General features: G+C 46.5%; 1 protein-coding gene across 5 annotated transcripts in view; it reads left to right on the top strand.

Annotated features, from left to right (window-relative positions):
* Nucleotides 1-13,188, top strand: part of BEND7 (BEN domain containing 7) — a 75,601-nt gene extending 62,413 nt beyond the window's left edge. For 4 of the 5 annotated variants that reach the window (XM_067030449.1, XM_059059196.2, XM_059059195.2 and 1 more), the window contains 2 exons: nt 7,088-7,141; nt 10,819-13,188. In XM_067030449.1, the coding sequence (XP_066886550.1) occupies nt 7,088-7,141; nt 10,819-10,880 (116 nt within the window). In that variant the 3' untranslated portion in view covers nt 10,881-13,188. Of the gene's footprint in view, nt 1-7,087; nt 7,273-10,818 lie in introns of those variants that run through there. The other variant, XM_059059191.2, reaches the window with a different exon arrangement.
* The last annotated feature ends 10,147 nt before the right edge of the window (nt 13,189-23,335 follow it).

Here is a 23,335-nt window from a genome sequence, read left to right as displayed (position 1 = left end):
TGTTCTCCCGGCATGACTATCAGTGGCGCCCCTTTCACTCAGGCTTTCCGGCTCGGGCAGTAAATCATGCGCTTGCCCTCCTCCCCCCACCCGGGCCCCCGGTTTTCACCGTTGTCTTTTCCCAAATCATCGCAAATAAACACAGTGTGGTGCAGTGGAGAGAACAGGTCTGCTCTCCTGGCTCTGATCTGCCATTGACAATTTCCCGGGAACCTGGACTGATTTCTCAACGTCTCTGAGCCTCGGGTTCTCCACGTATATAACGAGGCTGATACCTACCTCCGGGTGTGCTCAGAGTTAAAATCAGATAATGTTAAGTATTGCCACCGAGAGAGAGCTGACGCGTAATAATGCTCAAAAAATGCCCACGGGGCTTCCCTCCCTGGAGGCGCAGTGGTTGCGAGTCCGCCTGCCGATGCGGGGGACGCGGGTTCGTGCCCCGGTCCGGGAAGATCCCACGTGCCGCGGAGCGGCTGGGCCCGTGAGCCGTGGACGCTGCGCCTGCGCGTCCGGAGCCTGTGCTCCGCAACGGGAGAGGCCGCAGCAGTGAGAGGCCCGCGTACCATAAAAATAATAATAATAATAATAATGCCCACGGCCTTATCCTCCTTCCCTTTGCTAACCAAAAACCAAACAAAGCAGTTCCTTTCTCCTCCCGACATTGTCGGTCAGATTTCTTGGAAAAGGGCCCGCATTCCCCGCGTCGGCCTCCCGACGCAGTTCACTTTAGAATCCAGGGCGTTTTGCCCCTGACCTCACTCCTCCGGGTGCGTGAACCTTTGCTGCGTTTGCGTCCGGATCACCAGATGTCACTCGTTTATATTAACGCTCAGACTTGACCTCCGTCGTGATTGTTACCCTCTCGAATCACATCCTCCGTGAGACTCCCTTCCTCCAGGCTCTGTGATTTCATCCTCTTGGTCTCTCCTCCAAGTTCCCTGTCCGGGCCTTGGGTCTCCTTCCCCACCTCTTTCTGCCCTGCCTGTCTCCTAAGCCCGGGGCCCGGTTTCCATCTTTGGCGCTGCTTCTTGTTCTCGCTGGGCGTCCTGCCACGTGGCTCGCCCGGTCCCATCATCGGGGGCCCCCCGGTGCGCAGCTCCAGGCTCGGCCGCATCCTGGGACCCGAGTCTCCGCTCCCCGAGCCCCTGCCAATGAGGTCTGGTCACGCCCCGCCCCAGATTAAATACTTGTGGCTTCCTGTCTGCCCAGATAAAAACCCTTCTACATACCCCGCAGCACGCGCGCGCCCCTGGGCCGCACCAGACCCCGGCCCGGCCCTGTCTGAGCTCGGCGGGCCTCCCACACCCAGGCTTCCCCTCCGCCTGGAGGCTCGCAGCATCTCAGAGGCGACTTTCTCCTGGAGGCTCGCAGCATCTCAGAGGCGACTTTCTCCTGGAGGCTTCACAGGCGGCGTCAGCACTTTGGTCTTCTGCCGCCCGAATGGGGACAGGAACACGCCTGTTTCCTCCACGAGATCCTCAGGAGCAGAGGCTGCATGTTTCTGTCCTAAGCGTTGAGAACGCCGTGTGACACAGTGTGGACGCGCCAGGGTATCTGCTGAATGGACCGGTGAATGGGGATTGAAGGGACCGCCGTCCACGGCAAAAAGGTCTTAGCTCATCGCGGTCACGTGAGGTCCTGGAGAATATTCCAGCAGTTCCTGACCGGAGGTTCAGAGGCGTCCTCATCCCCCACCCCCAGAACCCGCGGGGTGGCCGCGCGCCTGGCCATCCCTGGGTGCCCCATCCTTCGTCCTCAGGCCCTTTCTCTCGCTCCTCCGTCCCCATCTCCTGAGGCCTCTTACTGCACCCCTGATCGCCTCTTCTCGCAGCTCCCCCAAAGGTTCAGAGTCTCGGGTCAAGGCGCACCCAGACCTCCCTCTGGGCGGCTTCACTGAGAAACACCTGGGAAGATCGCCCTCCGGCTAGCGGCTCTCTTCTCTCTCCTTAGGCTAAAGGTCCCCTGCCTCTGCCCGGAGACACCTCACAAAGGCCTCTCTGTCACCCTGGCCCCCTTAGATCTCAGGCTCCAGGGAAAGCGCTTTTTGCGATGGACTGACGGGTGTTATAAAACACAGCACCCCCGCGGGTAACCCCTCATTAAGCAAGCACTGGTGCCCTGCTGGGTGCGTGTCTCCTCAGCTTTATTTTCAAGTATGAGCTGAGCGGTGTCCTTGCTAGTGAAGTATTAAGTGGGTCTTACGTTGCCTTAAGTTCTGCGGTAGCAATCCCGATGGTTTGGAGTATGTGAGAACTTGTACCTACCTGTTGCTTTTCAGAGCAAGTCGTCAAACCCCCAAAACAAAGACACTAAATACATATCAGAGAGATCTAAGATTTGCCGTAGTGAAGACACTGAGATGTAAGACTCAGTCCCAAGGAAAGGCAAAGGGTCGGAGTGGCCAGGATCCATCCACCAGCTGCCCCGTGGTCCCCGCGCCTTGGCCCCAGCTGTGCCACCAGCTTCTAGCAAATCTGCGCTCGCTTCCTCTACCCAGGACCTCTTCCTGCGCCACAGGGGGTGGTGGCAGGGCGTGGGAAACGCTCGGAGCTCCTTGGGAGCTTGAGGGAAAAGGACGGTAGAAATTCAGGATCCGGATGTTACTGACCGAGCGGCTTCAGAGATAACCCGGAGGACGCAGGAAGAGGGCTTGGTGTCCCCGAGCCCGTGCCTCTAGCCGAGGAGGGTGATTTAACAGTCTGTAAAGGAGCTGAAAAGTGTCCATTTGAAGGTGGAAGGCATACACGTGGGGAGTGGTGCGTTGGGCGTCTCCTGAGTATATACTCAGTATATACTTGACTCTCAAGTGTATACTCAGGAGAAGACCGTTCTCAGAGGCACAGGGGCAGCTCTGCCGCCCGAGGCCACGTGACTGGAAGAGCAAGTTCCGCTGCAGTGTCCTTCCCCTCCTGTATGTATTTTATACACAAACACACCTTTTTTTTTTCTTTTCTTTTCTGTTGTCAGATGCTGAGACCGGTTATTATCCTAAGTTCTGGTCTCCACTCCCTTCCCCACAGCACACACGTGCGCACACGGTGGGAACCTTCCTCCCGGTTCCTGTCTCCCTTTCCCCCCCGCACACACTGGCCGGGGCGCACGTTTCCGAACCATCTCAGGGTCTGGATCGGTAATTCGTGTGCCTGCTGGTGCAGAACGGGGTGCAGCCTCCCCCCGCCTCCCGGGGAGCGCCTCACCCGCCCACATGATGGGTCTACCCTGTTCTGGAGTCGCCGTCCTCTCCTTCAATTGAGGAGCCTTCCACTCTGACACTGGGTTGAGATGCTCTGCCTCGAGAGCTGTGGTTGGCACCCTGGCAAGCTTCCCCAGCCTGTCTAGCAGGTTCCATCAGCGTCTGAGAAGGGGAATGTCGCTGAAGGACAAAGCTGACCCCGACACCCAGACCCCACAAGAGCGAGAAGGCAGCGCGTCCACAGTGACCTGCCAACTAGGCTTTGTCTCCCGATGCTGTCAAACCCCGTCCCACCTCATTCTCCCCGAGCGCGGCACAGAGGTGGGATCCCAGCAAACTGGAACTGGAGCCGCGCGCGTTACTGTCGTCGTGCGGATGAGAACCGAGGGGCCAGGGTCAGTGCTGTTGCTTTTGCTCTTTGCTTGTCTCCTTTTCGGTCTACATGACAATACGGCGTCTCATGGATATTCCACAGCTTCAGTCTTGTCTATCATATCTGGCTCACTTCCTGGAATAAGGTACAGACCCTACCTGGGCAAGTAATCAGTTGGCTGCTGAAGGCAGCCCGCGAAGCCTCCAGAAAAAGCAAGCGCCCCTCACGTATTTGAAAGGCTGTTCTGCGAATCCAAATAGAAATTCATTTGGGGCTCTCATCCCATGTAATAATTGTTTTTTTTTCGATAACTGGAATGATTCCTTTTCTGGTGTGGATTTTTAGCATTTTCATTAGATTGTTTCCTCAGAGCAAAATTGGCAGTTTTGTTTTAAATTTGTGTTGGATCTAAGAGTAAAGCTGTCGCTGCTATTAAGTTTTTATTGGACTTGCTTAATCTTTCCCAAATTTCACAACTTGCCTGTCACCAGAGAAGAAAGATTGTGAGCTTGTTGTCACAGACAGATGTTATCATCAAATTTAACAGTCATGTTGTTCATCCACAACACTTGGCCCTGTTTGTGCAGCGGGCAGCTACTCATTTATACATAATCCTTTACAGATTTGGGGTTGTGTATGTTTGGTTCTTAGTCAAGCACATAATTGCACAGGCCTGTTTTTTTAAAGTGAGGAGAGCTGAATTACCAAGGGAAGATCAACTTACACCTAGAACTGAGTTTTGTCATCACTAGATGAAAAGCCGCTTTTCATGGAAGCTAGAGAAAGTTACTAAAGTGTCAAATGAACCAAAACTTGAAGTTTTACAACTGTAGCTTATAGTGATGCATGTGATTTATATTTGGACTATACACAGCGAAGAGGTCAAGCCCAGGCATGAACCTTAGTCGAACCCTTGGTACGTCTTAACGTCTGTTTGTCTCCGTTGCCTCATTTCTTTCTTTCTTTCTTTCTTTTTTTTTTTTTTTTTTGTGGTATGCGGGCCTCTCACTGCCGTGGCCTCTCCCATTGCGGAGCACAGGCTCCGGACGCGCAGGCTCAGCGGCCACGGCTCACGGGCCCAGCCGCTCCGCGGCACGTGGGATCTTCCCGGACCGGGGCACGAACCCGCGTCCCCTGCATCGGCAGGCGGATTCTCAACCACTGCGCCACCAGGGAAGCCCTGCCTCATTTCTTAAAATGGACATAAGATAGACCTGCCTTGTAGGGGTTGCCCGGGGTTAGCTGACACAATGCATATAGTAACTGCTCAGTAGGTGGTATTCAGTAAATGGTGATGCCTATCAGAGCTATTATTATTATTATTATTATTACTGAAGAATCTTTTAAATCTTCTGGTTCCTTTAGCCAAGATGCCTAGTCCAACTATTTTTTCTCCAATTAATCACATCCTGGGATTGGTGATAAATCCAGTATTGCAGGTCCTGTGCATAACTGTTCTAAGGAATCTTATTTTATGTACCATACGTCTCAGAATAGTGTACATTGCCATGTGCTGTAAAAAAGAAAAATCGTCGGAAATAATGCAGCCAGCTATCTAAGTGTTATACCAACTAAAACAATAAATAAACCTTGCACAGTGAAAATAAATGAATAAACCCCAGACAACGAAAGAACTACCGTGACCTTCATCTTCCTAGTCAAGTTCACTTAAGCCAATCAGAAGAGAATAATATCTTCTAAATATAAAAATGACATGTTTGTTATTTTTTAAATATACAAGAAAAATTTTAAAACTCAAAGGACAAAATTTTAAATACCCATAAGCTTTTCATCCAGAGAGAAACACTGTTAACCTTTTAGTATGTCCTGTGTTTTTTCCATAAACCTATTTATAGAATTCTAATCTTACCATTTATCCCATCGCTTGACTGGAATGTTTTATGCAGTATTAAACATGCATCTACGACATAATTTTTAGTGGTTGCTGCTCTTTTGTTTTGAATTTTTTTTTTTATATACAGCAGGTTCTAATTAGTTATCTATTTTATACATACTAGTGTATATGTGTCAATCCCAATCTCCCAATTCGTACCGTTTGTTCTCTACGTCTGTGTCTCTATTTCTGCCCTGCAAACCGGTTCATCTGTACTGTTTTTCCAGGTTCCACCTACATGCGTTAATGTACGATATTTGTTTCTCTCTTTCTGACTTACTTCACTCTGTATGACAGTCTCTAGATCCATCCACGTCTCTACAAATGACCCAATTTCATTTCTTTTTCTGGCTGAGTCATATTCCACTGTATATATGTGCCACATCTTCTTTATCCATTCGTCCGTCGACGGGCATTTAGGTGGCTTCCATGCCCTGGCTATTGTAGATAGTGCTGCAGTGAACACTGGGGTGCGTGTGTCTTTTGGATTGTGGTTTCCTCGGGGTGCATGCCCAGGAGTGGGATTGCTGGGTCGTGGCTGCTGCTGCCCTCCAGCCAAGACTGGTCTTGATTACTCTGTCTCGGCGTTTTTGTGGTGGATTTAGCAGGTGAGGGTCTTTCACCACGGCCAGCGTGTGGCGGTCTGAGGGCAGCATCGTGGAGGGGTGAACCAGGGGAAGTCTCTGAACGTCTCCACCCACCTCTGAACCCTGATTGTGTTTAAAGCCATGGCAGTCAAAACAAGAACATACCATTAGTTTGCTTCCCAGCAACTCAGCGTTACAACGTGTCACATGGGGCAGCCCTCACCCGACTGGCCTCACGGGCACACGTACAGGAAACGTCCAAGGGGGCCGCGGCCCCGGGACAGGGAGCAGGGCCAGAATTATCCCAGCAGCCGTGGAATGTTCTGGCCTGTCCACAGCACGCTGGGGAAACTGACAAGCCCAACACTTATCAGGAAACGTTACGGGCACCTTCCTTTTTGTACTGGCTGGAAGGTTTTCTGTGACGGAAGGATCTACCTTTGCAAAACTCTTCAGGAGATTGAAATATATCAGAGATGAGCAAAGTTTTGCATTTGAAAGCACAGAAGGGACAAATCATTTGAAGAAACACTTACTCCTTTGGATTTTATTCATGCCTAAATGAATGCCGATTTTAGATTGAATTTCCAGTCACCTCCAAAGAAAGGTTCGTTCCCAAGCTGTCCTAAGCCTGCCCCACTAGAATGGTTCCGAGGATGACAAGTAAAATTCTACCGTAGGAATTCAGTGACCTCCATGCCTTCGACGATCATATCGAAACAATTCACGCCAGATTCTGGGTGGATACTTAAGCCTATATAAATAAGCGAAAATGAGCTGAAATCATCAATGACTGATAGAAGAAGGTTCCTAAGATATAGAAAACTTTAATAGAGGAAAATGGATTTTATGTCACCATTTTAAAAATATTTAAATCATGGTACTAAAGTCTCTAACGCGAACTGGCTGAAGCTGAGAAGGGAAAAGAAAGGTGAAAACTATTATGTACGCTGGAGTTTTTAAATTGTATGGCCTTATTCGGCAGAGTGAATGAGCTCTCACTGAAACTAACGAGATTTGTGTTTCATGTTTGTAACCAGCAGAGGCAGCTGACGGTGATGAACGGCTGGACTGCGTCTCTCTACCCCCAACAGGTAAAACACATTTCCATTTTCATCACCGGCTGGAAAGTACAGCACGTGAGAATATTTGCATTGAAAATGTTTTTAACATCGGAGGTGCAGATGCAGCAGCAAACTGCTTCTGTAAGAGGCCCAACCCCTAGTAATCAGAGGAGCTCGGTGCCCTGCGCTCAGAGAGGCTTTGCGCGTTGAATATGAAAAGCCACAGTTTTCTCACTTTCTGTCTCATCTGCCTGATAACCTCAGAACAGCAAGTCCTAAGAACTTAGTGTCACAACGTTTTGCCTCCCCAAGCCCTGGGACGTTCAAAAATATATATTTTAACATGGAATGACATTTCTGTTTAGATCAGGGATCATCCATTTGATGATGAAATTCACACGCGTTCTGGCCTCACTCACCTCCCTGGCAAAAAGCTTTGAGAGGCAGCGTCATTGCTCTTCGTACAATGGGCACCCCATGAATACTGTGTTTTAAGCGAGGCATCTAGCCTGGGCGGCGCGCGATCACCTGAGTACACCATCTCACTGGCGCGCCTGCCCCAGGGCTAAGCCATAGACTTAGACTTAATTCCGACCTCTTGTTTGACTCTCAAGCGACCCTTCCGACCAGGGGCCCCTCCCTCTGCATGTTGGTTCCCACCCGAGAGCCTGCGGGACAGGTGTCTGATCAGTGAGCCATGTGACCAAGAGCTTATCCCCTCGGTCTCAAGACTCTATTCACTTCCCTCAAACTACCTGCAGGTTCTCTAACAACCAAACCCAGACACCCGCCCCCCCCCCCCCCCAAAAAAAACCCCTGTAAATGAAAAAGCTCAACTCAGTGTTTTCTCTCCGTTTGGGGTGGTAAGTTTTAAGTTAGATCCAGCAAGCATGAGAGGAGTCATTAGTCTGTGTAGGAACTCTGCGAGGCCCATGTTCACGGACAGCACTTACCCTGAGTTCACGGTATAGCAGAAATGTTCGTGAGTGAACTTCAGAGCAGCTAGAAAACTCGGACACGCCAATGATACGCTGCTTTCTCTGTCACTGAGTAGCTAAGCACCAGATCGATGGACAAACAATGAAATGACTGCAGAGGGCAGGAGCAACCTGCTTCTATCACGTTCTCACCGTATACAGTCATTACAGCAATTACAGAAAGGGGAGTTCTTGTTTGGCTATGTTTCCACACTTAGGAATCAAAAGAGCTCCTCCGAGTATCAGGACAACTCCTACTAGCCTTGTTCTGACCAGCTACTCCAGGTAAAGTCATGAAGCACTGCTACTAATGATGAAACTGTGCCCTTGCAGGAGGCCCTCTGGAGGAACACGTTGCTGTTCCAGTTGTACTTCCCAGGCTTCCTCCCCCATCAGCCCCCATGACCCCAGGACATTTGTACTGCCCGTCCTGGCCACCGTCTGACACAGCGGGCTTTTAAGAAGTATTATTATTGGAAACCCATTCCCCTTGCAATAATACCTTTGCGTTTTCCTGTCTGAAGATGGAGGCAGAGAGATGTTACAGATGAGAAAACTGAATACAGGGCTGGTAGAACCACCTCACGGAACTGAAAAGAATTTCAAGGAATCTGAGAAAGAAGGCATGGTAGAGATCATCTAGTCCCGTCCCTTCTTTTTACCCAGTCCTTTTATTTTACAGGTAAAAAAGCCTGAGGCCCAGAAACACTAGATGACTTTCTCAAGGTCTCACAGCTGGTCGGGTGGCCTGGCCGGAGCCCAGGCCTCTCAACTCCCAGCCAATCCACCGCGTAGCTTTCTTACACCTTCTCTGCATGTTCCCTAAAGATCCTAAGAGGTGATGGATGTACCAGTCCCTTTAGGGTTCTATCTCAGTGTCACCCCGTCTTCACAGTTAGAGTGTCTGTCGTAAGTCAGCCCGAAGTCCGCTGCAGCTTCAGCTCTCAGCTTCTTCCCAAGAAGACCCCACCCGAGGCTGTGAGGCCCTAAGGAGGACAATCGTAGGACACCTCCTGCAGGTTTTTTTCACTAGACTCCTGATAGATATTTGATACAAATCACTAAACAGCATGATGAATAGTAACCACTTATCACCTCGAAAAGGGGAAGAGAAGTCACGGATTGGTGCCCAAATTTCGCAGTAACGGAATGAAACAATCTTGATTAGACCGGCATGTCTCTGGAGTGCCTCTCACGTAAAATCCCAGTCTGGGGCTTCTCTGAACACAGCACCACGACTTAGTCCTCCCTCCTTACGTGTCTCCTTAGTGAGACCGTCCGAGGGATGAATTCCGCCTTTCTCGTCCATGCAGCTCCCTCCCTGGATTGGAGACTCACCGGCCAGACCTTCCTCATCTGGTCTGTCTGAGCTGGCAACAGTTGGTCCTTTGTAAAGGTTTAACAGTGCCTTTATTACCTTGTTAAGGTCTTTTTTCTCCTTCCAAATTTCACGTGTGTTGGGAAGCGGTGGCACGGGGGTATAAACCCCCACGTGTTTCTATGAACCAGAACCGACCAGGCCACTGTTACAGTCAGGCGTCAGAGGACATTTATCTCAGTCCGTCAACGCTTACGCAAACTTCTGCTTGTCTAGTTTTAACAAAAATGGATACAGATTTTTCTAGGGGAAAAACATATTTTCTTAATTTCTTTCCCCTCAACCCTGTCAGTAAGCGTTTTTGAGCGATGCCAGGAGCCAGCACTGAGTTAGGTTCTGGTGAACAAATCCCACCCTCAGACCGGAGGCAGAGGCTGCTACAGCCCAGGGGTGGAGACAGAGCTCTGAGAAAGGAGAAAACCACCATAAGGGAACAATTTGGGGGGGGGAAAGAGTACAGAGAATAAAATCCAAACAGTACTAAAATTTAAAGGAGGCTTCTGGATTTGAAATAGAGTAGTGCAGGGCGCACCTAGGCTTAGCATTTTTTGCTCATGAATTGGCATTCTTTTACACACTTTTTAGAAATTAATACAGGAAAGTGTAAGGAAGAAAATGTAAATTACTTTTACCACCCAGAGCCAACCATTATTGTGGGGTGTTTTTTCCCAGACTTCTGTCTATATTTTTACAATTTATATAATGGAGGTCAAATCCATCCAATTTTGTTTCCTAAAGTTTTGTCCTGTTTTGTTTTACCACCTAACAAGCGTTTCCCATTTTATTACAAATCTCCATACACCTTATTTTTTTTTTTTTTTTTTTTTTGCCATACGCGGGCCTCTCACTGCCGTGGCCTCTCCCGTTGCGGAGCACAGGCTCCGGACGCGCAGGCGCAGCGGCCACGGCTCACGGGCCCAGCCGCTCCGCGGCACGTGGGATCCTCCCGGACCGGGGCGCGAACCCGCGTCCCCTGCATCGGCAGGCGGACTCCCAACCACTGCGCCACCAGGGAAGCCCCCATACACCTTATTTTAATAGCTGCACTATATTCCGTCTTACAGGTCGTATCATATTTTATTTAGCCATTTTCTACTACTGGATGACAGGTACGGACATGCTCTAACAGTAACCCACATTCATGGGTTTTCCTGTAAAAATCATCCTTACAGATTTCTAATGGCTAAAATGACTCATCTGGCACACCTAAAGCCTTGGCTAAAAAATCCTGATATAGAGGTGAAACACAGACACCTCACCAATGAGGTCCTGCGTCTGGCCGTGTCACAGAAAAGCATACAACCCTTCCTTAGAGGAGTGGCCCCCGCTTCACTTTCTTGTCTCTGTTGTAGGTCATATATTTGACACCAGGAGAGAAAACACGGAAGACACAGAGACACCTTTCACTGCCTAGACTCTTCCTTTAGTGACACTGCTCCTTAACGCACCCATCTCCTCCATTGGAACTTCCTCAAAGATCCACTAGCGTTTCAGGTTACTGCAAAGTGTGGGCGTCCTGTGAAGCGGACCCGTCACGTTTGAACAGTTTTCATATTCTTTCATTGTAATGTGTGATCATCAAGCCTCCAATCTGGTCTAAGATTTTTAAAAATCATCTTTAGAGTTGAATTCTCAGCCTTGAAATGTCCAGCATATCACTGGGTTGGTTCAATGTCCATGAAAAAGAAGCAGTTTTATTTTCCCTGTTTTTTTTTTTTTTTTTTTTTTACTTTTTCAGTGTGACTATGATGTAGAGTTTTGAAGCGTATTTATTTTAATGTAAATTGCTTAGTTGCAGTACAGAGGAGAATGGCTCTTTCCGGACCAAGGAAGCAGTGTTGAAGGCCAAACTTAATTAGAATCTTCACCAGCTTAGAAGTTGGAGAAGTTGTTCTGGGAGACAGGACAGCTCTGAAATATGAGACGAAGTCATTTGTGGCATCATTTTCTCCCCAGAATAATCATTTGTCACCAATAAGTGCAAACGATACGTAAATTCTTAGGAGAGAAAAATCTTTCACGTAGGCTGTGTCGACACAGCGACAAAATAACTAATTAAAAGGTGAGACGCTTAAAGTAACCAGCTATCCACATGATACCTGACAGCTGTTTTAACAGATGGTTTTAGCTGAGTGGTCCTGGGTTGTGGCACCATGGCAACTGGCCACAAATGTACTTGATCTTATATACTTCACGTGGCTCTGGTACACCTGCCCCCCGACTTTATATAAAACCAACAAGTGAAAATGTGGATTCAGTTTAAAGAAATATTGTTGGCATGTGGGTCTTTGTTTCACAGAGATATCTGCCTCCAGATTCCTTTCTCTAGTAAGGTGGTGAATATTAAATACCTGTTTATTTGGAGGCATTGCATTTACACTTCATTTATTGTATCAGAAGCAAATCACCATGAATCTTTGGCACTTGACCCAAAGGCCAAAAGTTGGCTTGAAGGAAATGTGGACGGTCGAAACAGCACAGCCCCGCGGTGCGGGGAGGGGAAATGCCGCGCTACCATTTCACACGCGTCCCTAGCACTGATCTTGTCGGGTCGGAGAGTGCAAGAGCTCAGAGCTAGCGTCAGCCCCACTGCCTCGCTTGGTGGTGAGGCGGCTAAGGAGGAAGGAAGGTCACGGTTGCCCAGCGCCCGGCAACAAGCCGTCACTGGGCTGGCCGCGCCGGGAACCTCAGCTCCTTACTACCGCACCCCAGGTCCCTGTGCCATCACGTCGCTTGGGGCGGCTAACCCCGGGCTAGGAGAGGCGCTCTAGGGAGAGTCAGTACCCACTAAAGACCAGCTAATCAACCCGAGACCACAGGAGGCATTCCTGTGATGTGACAAAGCTGGTCCAGGCGTGGCCTGTGGAATCAGTCCACCTGCTAGACAGCTACACCTCATACACGTGTGTCTTTTCTCCTCTTTTCGGAGCCTCTGGGGAGGTTCCGATCAATGGTTTCCATCACACGTCTAGCTCGCCTTTTCGATTTCAGGCCAGTTAGTAACCCCTTCCCTGACACCAGCGTCTCTGTTCATCAAGGAGTCTAATGAAGTATTGTGAACCCAGGCTTTTGTTTTGCTGCAAGATATGTTTTAAAATTTGTCTTCTGCCTCTGCGAAGGAAGTCTTTCTCAAGGGAATTGAAAAGATTAATTAGTGACCTTTCAACCCTGTTACACAGTAAGAGGAATACATTGCAAATAAAAGTAGAAACATTTACCTTACAGCTGTGGAATCTGTTAAATATACACCGGGAACCTTCAAAGCACTTCCTGCCCAGACTGGGCGAGAGCTTGAGTTTCTCACTACCTGAGGGGTGGGTGGGGATTGTTCGGCTCTCGAATATGTGCAATGGATTCACAGATTGGAAATGCACAGCAGAAAACTGCAACCATAAAATCATATTTTATAAATTAAAACCGTGTTTACTTAACTGCGGCTACTGTTCAGACTTTATTCAGAAATCCTTTTTATAGGCTTTCTTAGCAAAAAAAAAAAAAAAAAAAAGAATTATTCCATACCTATGGATAAGGTCTCAATCTTCTGTATATATGTTTTATTAATATGTAAATATTTAGATTTTTTTAAGATTACTATGTTCTTTAAAAAACAATTCAACACAAGGCTAGTTGTGAAAATGGTGTATAACACGTGCTGTGATATCAATTCCCAAGATGCCCTTTATGTCTGTTCTGGAAGAATACAATAAATTACTTTAATTGAATGCGCCTGTCTCCTGCCTGTGTGCCTGCCCTCCTGCGTTTATGAAGAGGAGACAATGCTAGCCATTAATTAAAAGGTATTTAGTAGTACTCTGGTGATCTCATGCAGAAAGTTTTCTCTCCGTATGAAGTTAATTTTTAAAAATAAAAGAACGAACCAGATTGCCACCAGAAAGAGTGTCTTGGAGTGCATTAACCGCCTGGCAGTTAGATCAGTGGCGGGTCCCACGGTAACACTTGAGCAGTAAGTAGTGATATGCTTGAAGCCTAATTTTAACTGAATTAGGTAGCTTCATAAGCTTCACTTAAAAGGTTAAGCCCCGCTTCTATGGAAACAACACATCAGAAGGACAAATCAACCTTCTCGAACGCAAAGTGGCTGTTCCAAGCTAATTGCTTTGTTCTCCTCTCTGAACACAGGGGGGCGCTACCCCTCACGGGGACTTGCCCCCTCCTGCCTCCAAAGGCACCCCGGGCTGGCCTGCCAGCTCTGTCGGGGCGTTGGTTCGGCGTCTGGTTCTTGGGCCCTCCTTTTGGGGGGGCGTTGGCACTGAGCTAGTCTACAGCTGGGGAGAGGGCAGTAGTCGCGGGTAAGAAAGCAGCCGGATTGCAGGAGGGCAGGTGACGGGGTGAACTGCTTGCAAAGAGAGAAAATCTAAACTACTGCTAGAGTCTTCTGCGCACGCGCAGCCCTCGGAAGCTGGGGTCCTGGCACCAGCCTGCCCCTCCTGCTGTAATCCCCCCCCCCAGGGCTTGGTGCGGCGCTTTGTGCAGGGGGAAATGATTTGTATTATTGTATGATTGCCACATCGCATGATTTGGTGGGGCTAGGACGGACATTACCCTCTCCCTCTTCCACGTCTCGCAGCCTTAGATCACGTGGACCTCCTTTGTCCCTGCGTCAACACTCCTCAGAAACGTTGGCGGGACCGTGTCCATAAACCTGCCAGAGAGATACTGGGCGCGCATATTCCGCGAGGATCTGGTGACTCTGATGATTCAGAGAGCTTTGAAGTTACACAGACCAAGTCCTTTTGCATTTTGTGGCCTTCAAAGCACACTCCTGATCATTTCCCCTAAAATACATCTCTTATATATGTGTTTATTACTTCTTTCCATTTTGTTATCAGTGAACTTAAACAAATGTAAACAGTCATAATGGAAAAGCCAAAGAACAATCGAGAAATGGAGCCCATGTGGGATAATCCACAGCACACTGTGCTTTACACATACTGATGTTCCAGATAGACTTGATACTTAAGGGCCTTTTTTTTTTTTTTTTTTTTGTGATATGCGGACCTCTCACTGTCGTGGCCTCTCCCGTTGCGAAGCACAGGCTCCGGACGCGCAGGCTCAGCGGCCATGGCTCACGGGCCCAGCCGCTCCGCGGCATGTGGGATCCTCCCGGACCGGGGCACGAACCCGCGCCCCCTGCATCGGCAGGCGGACTCTCAACCACTGCGCCACCAGGGAAGCCCTCTTAAGGGCCTTTTTAATTGCGTTTTACTTTTTTGCCATTTTTATCTGTTAATGCTGAGAAATTGAAGGACATTTTAAACCTAAACTTTGAAACTACGCTACTTCAGCGAATCCCTTTAAAACGCCTTCCAAAAATGAAGCTGATTGTGAGTGTGTTAAAAAAGAAGAGCTGGGCTTCCCTGGTGGCACAGTGGTTGAGAGTCCGCCTGCCGATGCAGGGGACATGGGTTCGAGCCCCGGTCCGGGAAGATCCCACGTGCTGCGGAGCAGCGGGGCCCGTGAGCCACAACTACTGAGCCTGAGCGTCTGGGGCCTGTGCTCCGCGACAAGAGAGGCCGCGACGGTGAGAGGCCCGCGCACCGCGATGAAGAGCAGTCCCCGCTCGCCACAACTAGAGAAAGCCCTCGCACGGAAACGAAGACCCGACACAGCCAAAAATAAATAAATAATTTTTTTTTAAAAAAAAGAAGAGCTGATCAGAAACCAGCTCTCCTGAATTCCAGGCGTGCATACTCTCCACCGAGGTGCCACCCAGATTCCAAACGTGGAGGGCCCTGGATGTGAATACGGAGCAAAAACTCTATCTTACAAAGGAAATTTGAGCATCCTACATTGGTTCAATGGAGTGGTGGACCATCTGCACATTCCAGTAGAAGCACTGCTCTCTGCTGTCCTCTAGCAATGGACGGAGAAAGAATACATTATAATTAATAACACTTACTCTATACGTGACTGAATTAAGCATCCTCCAAAAGTGATGTATGTCTAACCACTGGATAGGGAAACATCAGACGCAGCTAACAATCTCCTCCCCCCTTGGGGTCAGTACTGTAGAACTGCACCGTCTTCAGGAGAAATATTTCACTGGTGCGAAGCAGTGCCACCTCCCTCCACTCCTACCTCATTGACACTGACACTCCCTGTAATACAGACCTATAGCTGTGGGCAGCTCTGACTCAGTAAGATTTTTGCTTGTTTCTGTGGTTTGTGTCATGGACTCTTCAAGCGTGTTTGCCCTACCCGCCTCCATAATGTCGGTGTTCCCTGGAAGCCATAACCACAGCTGGTCCTTCCCTTTGTCCCGGTGGATGGGCTCAACAGTCATGGTAGACAGGGTAGATTTTAAATGTCCACCTGACTCCCCGATGCTGGAGACAGCAGCCACAGAGACAGGAGCTGAAATGCACCTTGCTCATGCCTACGCTAGCATCTTAACATACAGCTTTAGAAAATGAGCAAAGTCTCAAAGACCAAGAAACGGCTTTTGATTGGAAAGTACCCAGTGACTGTGGAGGAGGTGGTGGAAGCTCACAAAATTAGTCTGAATTCATTTGAAAGCTTGAATGCAGGAGAAAAGTCAGGAAATCCTTTAAAAATTGCGCGAGACTTACTCCCCTCCCGTCCTTCCCCCATTTAAACATAAAACCACAGAAATTGAAGCTGTGGTTCTGATACAAGAATTGGGCTTCCCTGGAGGCGCAGTGGTTGAGAGTCCGCCTGCCGATGCAGGGGACACGGGTTCGGGAAGATTCCACGTGCCACAGAGCGGCTGGGCCCGTGAGCCATGGCCGCTGAGCCTGCACATCTGGAGCCTGCGCTCCGCAATGGGAGAGGCCACAACAGTGAGGGGCCCATGTACCGCAAAAAAAAAAAAAAAAAAAAAAAAAAAAAAGAATAGATCCATAAAACAGAATGGAGATTTAAGGAAAAACTTGTCTCTATACAGCATATTTTAATGGCATTGTAATAATCAGCATAACATATGTTCAGCTGCTGTAACAAAGAGGCCCCCCAAATGAAGTGGCTCAAATGCAATACAGACATTTTCCCCTCCAACTCATAACAGCCTAGAGGTGGGCGGGTGGTCCAGGGCGGTGGCAGGCAGCTCTGCTCCGTGTGGTCATCCGGAAACCCAGTTACACCCACCGTATGGTTCTGCCACCCCTGTGGAGATGTCCACGTCCACGTGGTCAAAGCTGGCTCGCCAGCACAGGTCTATATTTAAGACTATGCAACGAGGGAATAATGATGGAGGGGGAGAAATTTCCTTATGAAGACATGACCTTGGGACTGCATACATCACTTCTGGTTATATCCTATTGGCTAAAACGTAGTCAGATGGCTACACCTAGCCCCAAAGGAAACTAGGAAATAGTCTCTAGCTGGATGGCTGTGTGCCTGCGCCAAACTTTGCTTCTGTTACTCTCAGGAGGAGGAGGAGAATGAATACCAGTGATAAGCAGCTGTTGGAACCACTGGTGCCATCTTCACTGTTCAGAAAAGGATGAATTCTTCAGTAAAACGTGTGGAGGAAAACTAGCTAGGCATTTATAAAAAGTTTAGTCATACACAAAATTAGCTCAGAATGGATCATAGACCCAAATGTAAAAGCTATACAACTATAAAACTCTTAAAAGAAAACACAGGAGTAGATCTTCATGCTATTGGGTCAGGCAATGACTTCTTCGATTTGACACCAAACACAGGCGACGAGAGAAAAATGAACAAACTGGACATCATAGAAATTAAAAACTTTTGCCCTTCAAAGGACATGAAAAGAGTGAAAAGACAACTCACAGAAGTAGAGAAAAGATTTGCAAATCACGTATCTTGTATAAAGAACTGGTATCCAGCATAGACAGAAGAACTTTTACAACTCAAAAATAAAGACAACCCGACTTAAAAAGGGGCAAAAGAGTTCAACAGACTTTTCTCCATAGAATATACATAAATGGCCTGTAGGCCAATAAGCATATGAAAAGATGCTCAACATCATTAGTCATTAGGAAAACACAAATCAAAACCACAATAAGATCACTTTACACCTACAAAGCCGGTTATAATCAAAACGACAAACAAGAACAAGTATCGGTGAGAACGTAGAGAAATTGAAACCCTCAGTTGCTGGTGGGAATGTGAAACGGTTCAGGCTCTTTGGAAAAAGATCAGCAATTCCTCAAAACGTTAAACATGACCTCGCAATTACAGTCCTAGGTATATATGAGATACAGATTTTTTTTTCCTCCAACTCATAACAGCCTAGAGGTGGGCGGGTGGTCCAGGGCGGTAACAGGCAGCTCTACTCCGTGCGGTCATCCGGAAACCCAGTTACACCCACCTTATGGTTCTGCCACCCCTGGAGACACCCACGTCCACATGGTCAAAGCTGGCTCGCCAGCCTAAGTCTACAATGGAGACTATGGGAAGGGGGAGTAAGAGTGGAGGGAGGGCTTCCCTGGTGGCGCAGTGGTTGCGAGTCCGCCTGCCGATGCGGGGGACGCGGGTTCGTGCCCCGGTCCGGGAAGATCCCACGTGCCGCGGAGCGGCTGGGCCCGTGAGCCATGGCCGCTGCGCCTGCGCGTCCGGAGCCTGTGCTCCGCGACGGGAGAGGCCACAAAAAAAAAAAGAGTGGAGGGGAAGCTCAAGAGAACTGAAAACATCTGAGCACACAAAGACCTGTACACAAATGTTCAGAGCAGCATTATTCATAGTAGCCAAAAATTGGAAACTTGAGTGACCATCAACTGATGAATGGAGAAACAAAATGTGGTGTATCCATGCGATGGAATGTGATTCGGCAATTAAAGGAAATGAAGTACTGATACATGCTGACATGGATGAACCCTGAGAACATTACGCTCAGTGAAAGAAACTAGATACAAAGGCCACATATACTATGATTCCATTTATATGAAACGTCCAGATTAGGCAAGTCCATAGAGACAGGAAGTGATTAGCGGTTGCCTGGGGCCGGGATGGGAAGCAGTAATGGGAAGTGACTGCTAATGGGTGCAGGGCTTCCCTTTGGAAGGGTGACTGTGTTCTAAAATCAGACAGTGGTGATGGTTGTGCAACTCTGAATATATTAAAAACCGCAGACTTGTATAATTTAAAAGGGCAAATTTTATAGTATGTGAATTATAGCTCAATAAAGCTGTTAAAAAATTATAGTTAAGTTGGACCCTCTTACCCTACTCTCTGTGTGACAATTAATTCCAGATATTTCAAGGATTTAAATAATAAATAATAAAAATACTAGAAAATGATAAAATAATTATATAAATTGATGATATAAATTTTTATATTATATAATATATAAATGTTATATATTATATAAAAATACTAGAACATTTGTAATTAATATTTATATAAGCTTGAGGAGAGAAAGGATTTCTCAAACATGATGCCATAGGAAGAAATGATCAAGTAAAACTTAATTAAAAATTTTAAATCATACTTCAAAAGTTTTACAAAGATAAACAGCAAGTGACAAAATGAGAAACACATTTGCAGGATAAATCTTTTAAGAAAGAAGATACCTATCATATGTCCATCTCTTATAAATCAAATGTCCAATAAACATGAAAATGCTAAAATTAAACCAAGAAATGCAAATTAAAACAGTAGTAAGAAAATTTTGGTGATTCAGTTGGAAAATACTGAAAGAAAGGTAGCACCAGTGTTTTTTTATGATGAAGGGAACCGTTAGGTACTACTAATAGGCATGCTAACTGGTACAATATTTCTGAGGGCAGTTTGCCAATAAATATCAAATTTGTTTCAAACTTTTGACCCGGCAATTTTACGTGAAGGAATTTATCTGGAAGAAATAAAGATTTGCCCAAAGATCAAGCTACAGGGTGTCGTTCATCACCACATTGTTTAATATTTTTAAAAAATTAAAATGATTTACATGTCAACAATAGTTTAAACCATAATACATCCTTAAATCAGAATACTGTACAGCCATTTTCTGAATTAAAGACTTAAATAGAAGACACACCACCATAAAACTCCTAGAAGAGAACACGGGCAAAACATTCTCTGACATAAATCATACCAATGTTTTCTCAGGTCAGTCTCCCAAGGCGGTAGAAATAGAGGCGAAAATAAACAAATGGGACCTAATCAAACTTACAGGCTTTTGCACAGCAAAAGGAACCATAAACAAAATGAAAAGACAACCTACGAAATGGGTGAAAATATTTGCAAATGATGTGACAAACAAGGGCTTAATTTCCAAAGTACAACTCAACAACAAGAAAACCACCCAATTGAAAAATGGGCAGAAGACCTAAATAGACATTTCTCCAAAGACGTACAGTTGGCCAACACGCACATGAAAAGCTGCTCAACGTCACTAATTATTAGAGAAATGCAAGTCGAAACTACAATGAGGTGTCACCTTACACCGGTCAGAATGGCCATCATTTAAAAATCTACAAATAACAAATGCTGGAGAAGGTGTGGAGAAAAGGGAACCCTCCTATATGGTTGGTGGGAATGTAAACTGGTGCAGCCACTATGGGAGACAGTATGGAGGTTCCTCAAGAAACTAAAAATAGAGTTGCCATATGATCTAGCAATCCCACTCCTGGGCATATATCCAGACAACACTATAACTCAAAAAGACACACGCACCCCTATGTTCATAGCAGCACTATTCACAAGAGCCAACACACGGAAACAACCTAAATGTCCATCGGCAGATGAATGGGTAAAGAAGATGTGGTAATATATACAATGGAATACTACTCAGTCATGAAAAAGAATGAAATAATGCCATATGCAGCAACATGGATGGACCTCGAGATTATCATACCAAGTCAGTCAGAAAGAGAAAGGCAATACCATATGATATCATTTATATGTGGAATCTAAAATAGGATACAAATGAACTTATTTACAAATCAGAAACAGAATCATGGACATAGAGAACAGACTTGTGGTTGCCAAGGGGGAGAGAGGTGGGGGAGGGATGGATTGGGAGTTTGGGATTAGCAGATGCCAACTATTTTATGTAGAATGGATGAACAATAAGTCATACTGTATAGTACAAGGAACCATATTCAATATCCTGTGATAAACCATAATGGAAAGAATATGAAAAAGAATGCATATAGGGCTTCCCTGGTGGCGCAGCGGTTGAGAATCCGCCTGCCGATGCAGGAGACACGGGTTCGTGCCCTGGTCCGGGAAGATCCCACATGCCGCGGAGCAACTAAGCCCGTGAGCCATGGCCACTGGGCCTGCGCGTCCGGAGCCTGTGCTCCGCAATGGGAGAGGCCACAACAGTGAGAGGCCCGCATACCGCAAAAAAAAAAAAAAAAAAAAACAAAGAATGCATATGTATATATATGTGTGTATAACGGAATCACTTTGCTGTACAGCAGAAATGAACACAACAATACTTCAAGAAAAAAAAAAAATACCGTGCAGCCATTTTCACTTGTGTACACGGAGATCAACAGTCAATTGATTGAAAAAGGCAGGTCACAGAATAATAGATACTTTAGGATCTTTTGGGTTTTTTTAATAACTGAAGTCAAAAAAAAAGTCTAAGAGGACATGCACCCAACTATTGATAGCTACCTGTGAATGGTGAGATTATGGGTACTTTAAATTTTTCTTCCTGTTTTTTACCTCAATTAATTTTCCTGTAATGAACATGTGTTGCTTTTGCACTGAAAAGGGAAGTTATTTTTTAAACATTTTAGGAATGTAAAAAATGTTTATAGCATGGAGAAATGTTCACAATATATTTGCTATTAAATAGCATGTTCAGCCTGATCGTACTTTTTTAATTTCAGAAGCTCATTTATGTTTATAAAGTTAGTTTAATGGTCATTGTGTGTAACTGCAGACAAATTGCAGCGTGTCCAAAACTATACTGACATCAACAACCTCCTACACCTTTAAAAAGTTATAGACGATGTGTCACCCATTGGCCTGATCACATTTTGTAAAAGAAATATTTATACACATGCACAGAAAAAAAGGAATAGAAGTTGTTAATAGTTGTTAGCTCTGGGTGGTAGAATAATATGTGATTTAAAAAAATTATTTGTGTAAGTTTTCTAAAATGAACATTTATCATTTTCTAAAATGAAAAAAATAAAGGTAAAGGAAGAAAAGGCTCATTGGTCTTTGTATTTGTATGTCATACTCACTGCTTGGATACTGTTAGGAATACCTGGAATATCGATGTAAAGTCTTGTAATACAGGCTTCCAAAGTGTCATATAAGCTCCAAAAACTTCAGCTTGTTACTCTAATAATATGTACATTTGAACTGATTTACAAGGCTCTGGAAGTTAATGCTTCACTTTGAAGGGGGGAAAAATCATTCTGTAGCTTAACAGGAAAAGGATATCCTCTCTGCAGCTTGAAAGGAAACGAGAGCTGATGATTTATAAAAAATGTATCAGTTGCAAGATAAGAAACCCATCTGAGGTCTAAGTGCATTTGACCCATCAGTTCAAAAAACAATTCCGCCAGGGCCTTTGGGATTTGGGGAGAATGGCTACCTAAGAAAAAGAAAACGGGTGGGTTCCTATAACCAATGAAACCAAGACACAGGCAGCAAGGCTACGACAGTCTTCACTCACATGCTTATCCCTCTGTGCAAGGTGACAGGGACCTAACCGGAGACGTGCTTTGGAAAACAGATTGAAGGCTGTCAGGCCCACAGGTACTGCCCACTCTCTGTGGATACCAGCCAGCACGTATTGGACACAGAGTACAGGCCAGGCACTGTTCTAATGCTTTAAAGTCCAGTTTAACTCATATAGTCCACAAAGCCATCCTGTGAAGTAACTACCACGGTTATCCCCATTGAACAGATGAAAAAAGTGAGGCAGTTTGTTCCAGTTCACTAAGGAGTCGTTTTTTAGCCAAGACTTGAGTCCAGGGAGTGTGACTCCAGCCCTCATTCAGCTAGACATTCAGTAAAGTGTTCAGAATAACCCCGTTGAAAGGCCAGGCCTATCTGAGTTGCCTTTACCATGCCCTTTATACTTGAGTTTGCACAAAAGCATTGAACCAGAAATGATAACACCGTCCTAAGCATTTTACAGATAAGAATTCAGTTGATCTCCGTTCTAAGCCTGGAAGTACTACTATTATCCTCCCCATTTTACAGATGAGGAGACCGGGTTACCCAGAGCTTAACTAACTTGCCCAAAGAGCTAGTAAGTGGCAGAGCCAGGATTCAAACGCAGGCATTCTGATCTAGAGCCTATGCTTCTAATCTCTGTGCTACAGGATGTACTTCTGTGTACATGTCTTGGATGTTTGTTCTGTGTCAGGCCTTGTTTTAAGTGTTTTAATGGAATCATCTCGTTTGAAATATCCCCAACACGCCGTCAGAAAGAGCCGGGGAAAGTAGCTAGTGTCTTAACCTGACAACAGGTTCTTTGTTAAAAGGTTTCCAAAAGCACACGGCAAAGTGGTAACAGAGGGAGTTTTGTAATCAGAATGACCGCGGGTGAAATACTGGCTCTACCATTTACTGAGCTCGGCTATCTTTTCATCCCTAATTTCCTCCCCCTCTCCACCGTCCGTCCGTCCACCAAAAGAATTAGAGGAGACAGACTGAAAAGGAGGTCAGACTATCCCCAGCATGCTGAAAGCCACACTGAAAGCCCCTCACTTTGGTGGGGAGACATTTGCTGCAGGTGGCAAGGCTGGGGAAGCCGGAAGGGCGCGCGCGAGGCCCCAAATCGATTGTTCTCGGAGTGCGACTCCCCAGACCCGAGGCAACAGTATCAGCTGGGAACTTGTTAGACATGCCAAGGCTCCAGCCCCGCCCCCGACCTGCTGACCTAGCAGCTCCTGGGTGAGGCCCGGTGTGTCTGAACACAGCCTGCGGGTCAACCACATGCACACGGAA

This window comes from Kogia breviceps, chromosome 3 (genome assembly GCF_026419965.1).
Source record: "Kogia breviceps isolate mKogBre1 chromosome 3, mKogBre1 haplotype 1, whole genome shotgun sequence".
Classification (NCBI taxonomy): domain Eukaryota; kingdom Metazoa; phylum Chordata; class Mammalia; order Artiodactyla; family Physeteridae; genus Kogia; species Kogia breviceps.
This window is presented reverse-complemented; position numbering and strand designations above follow the sequence as displayed.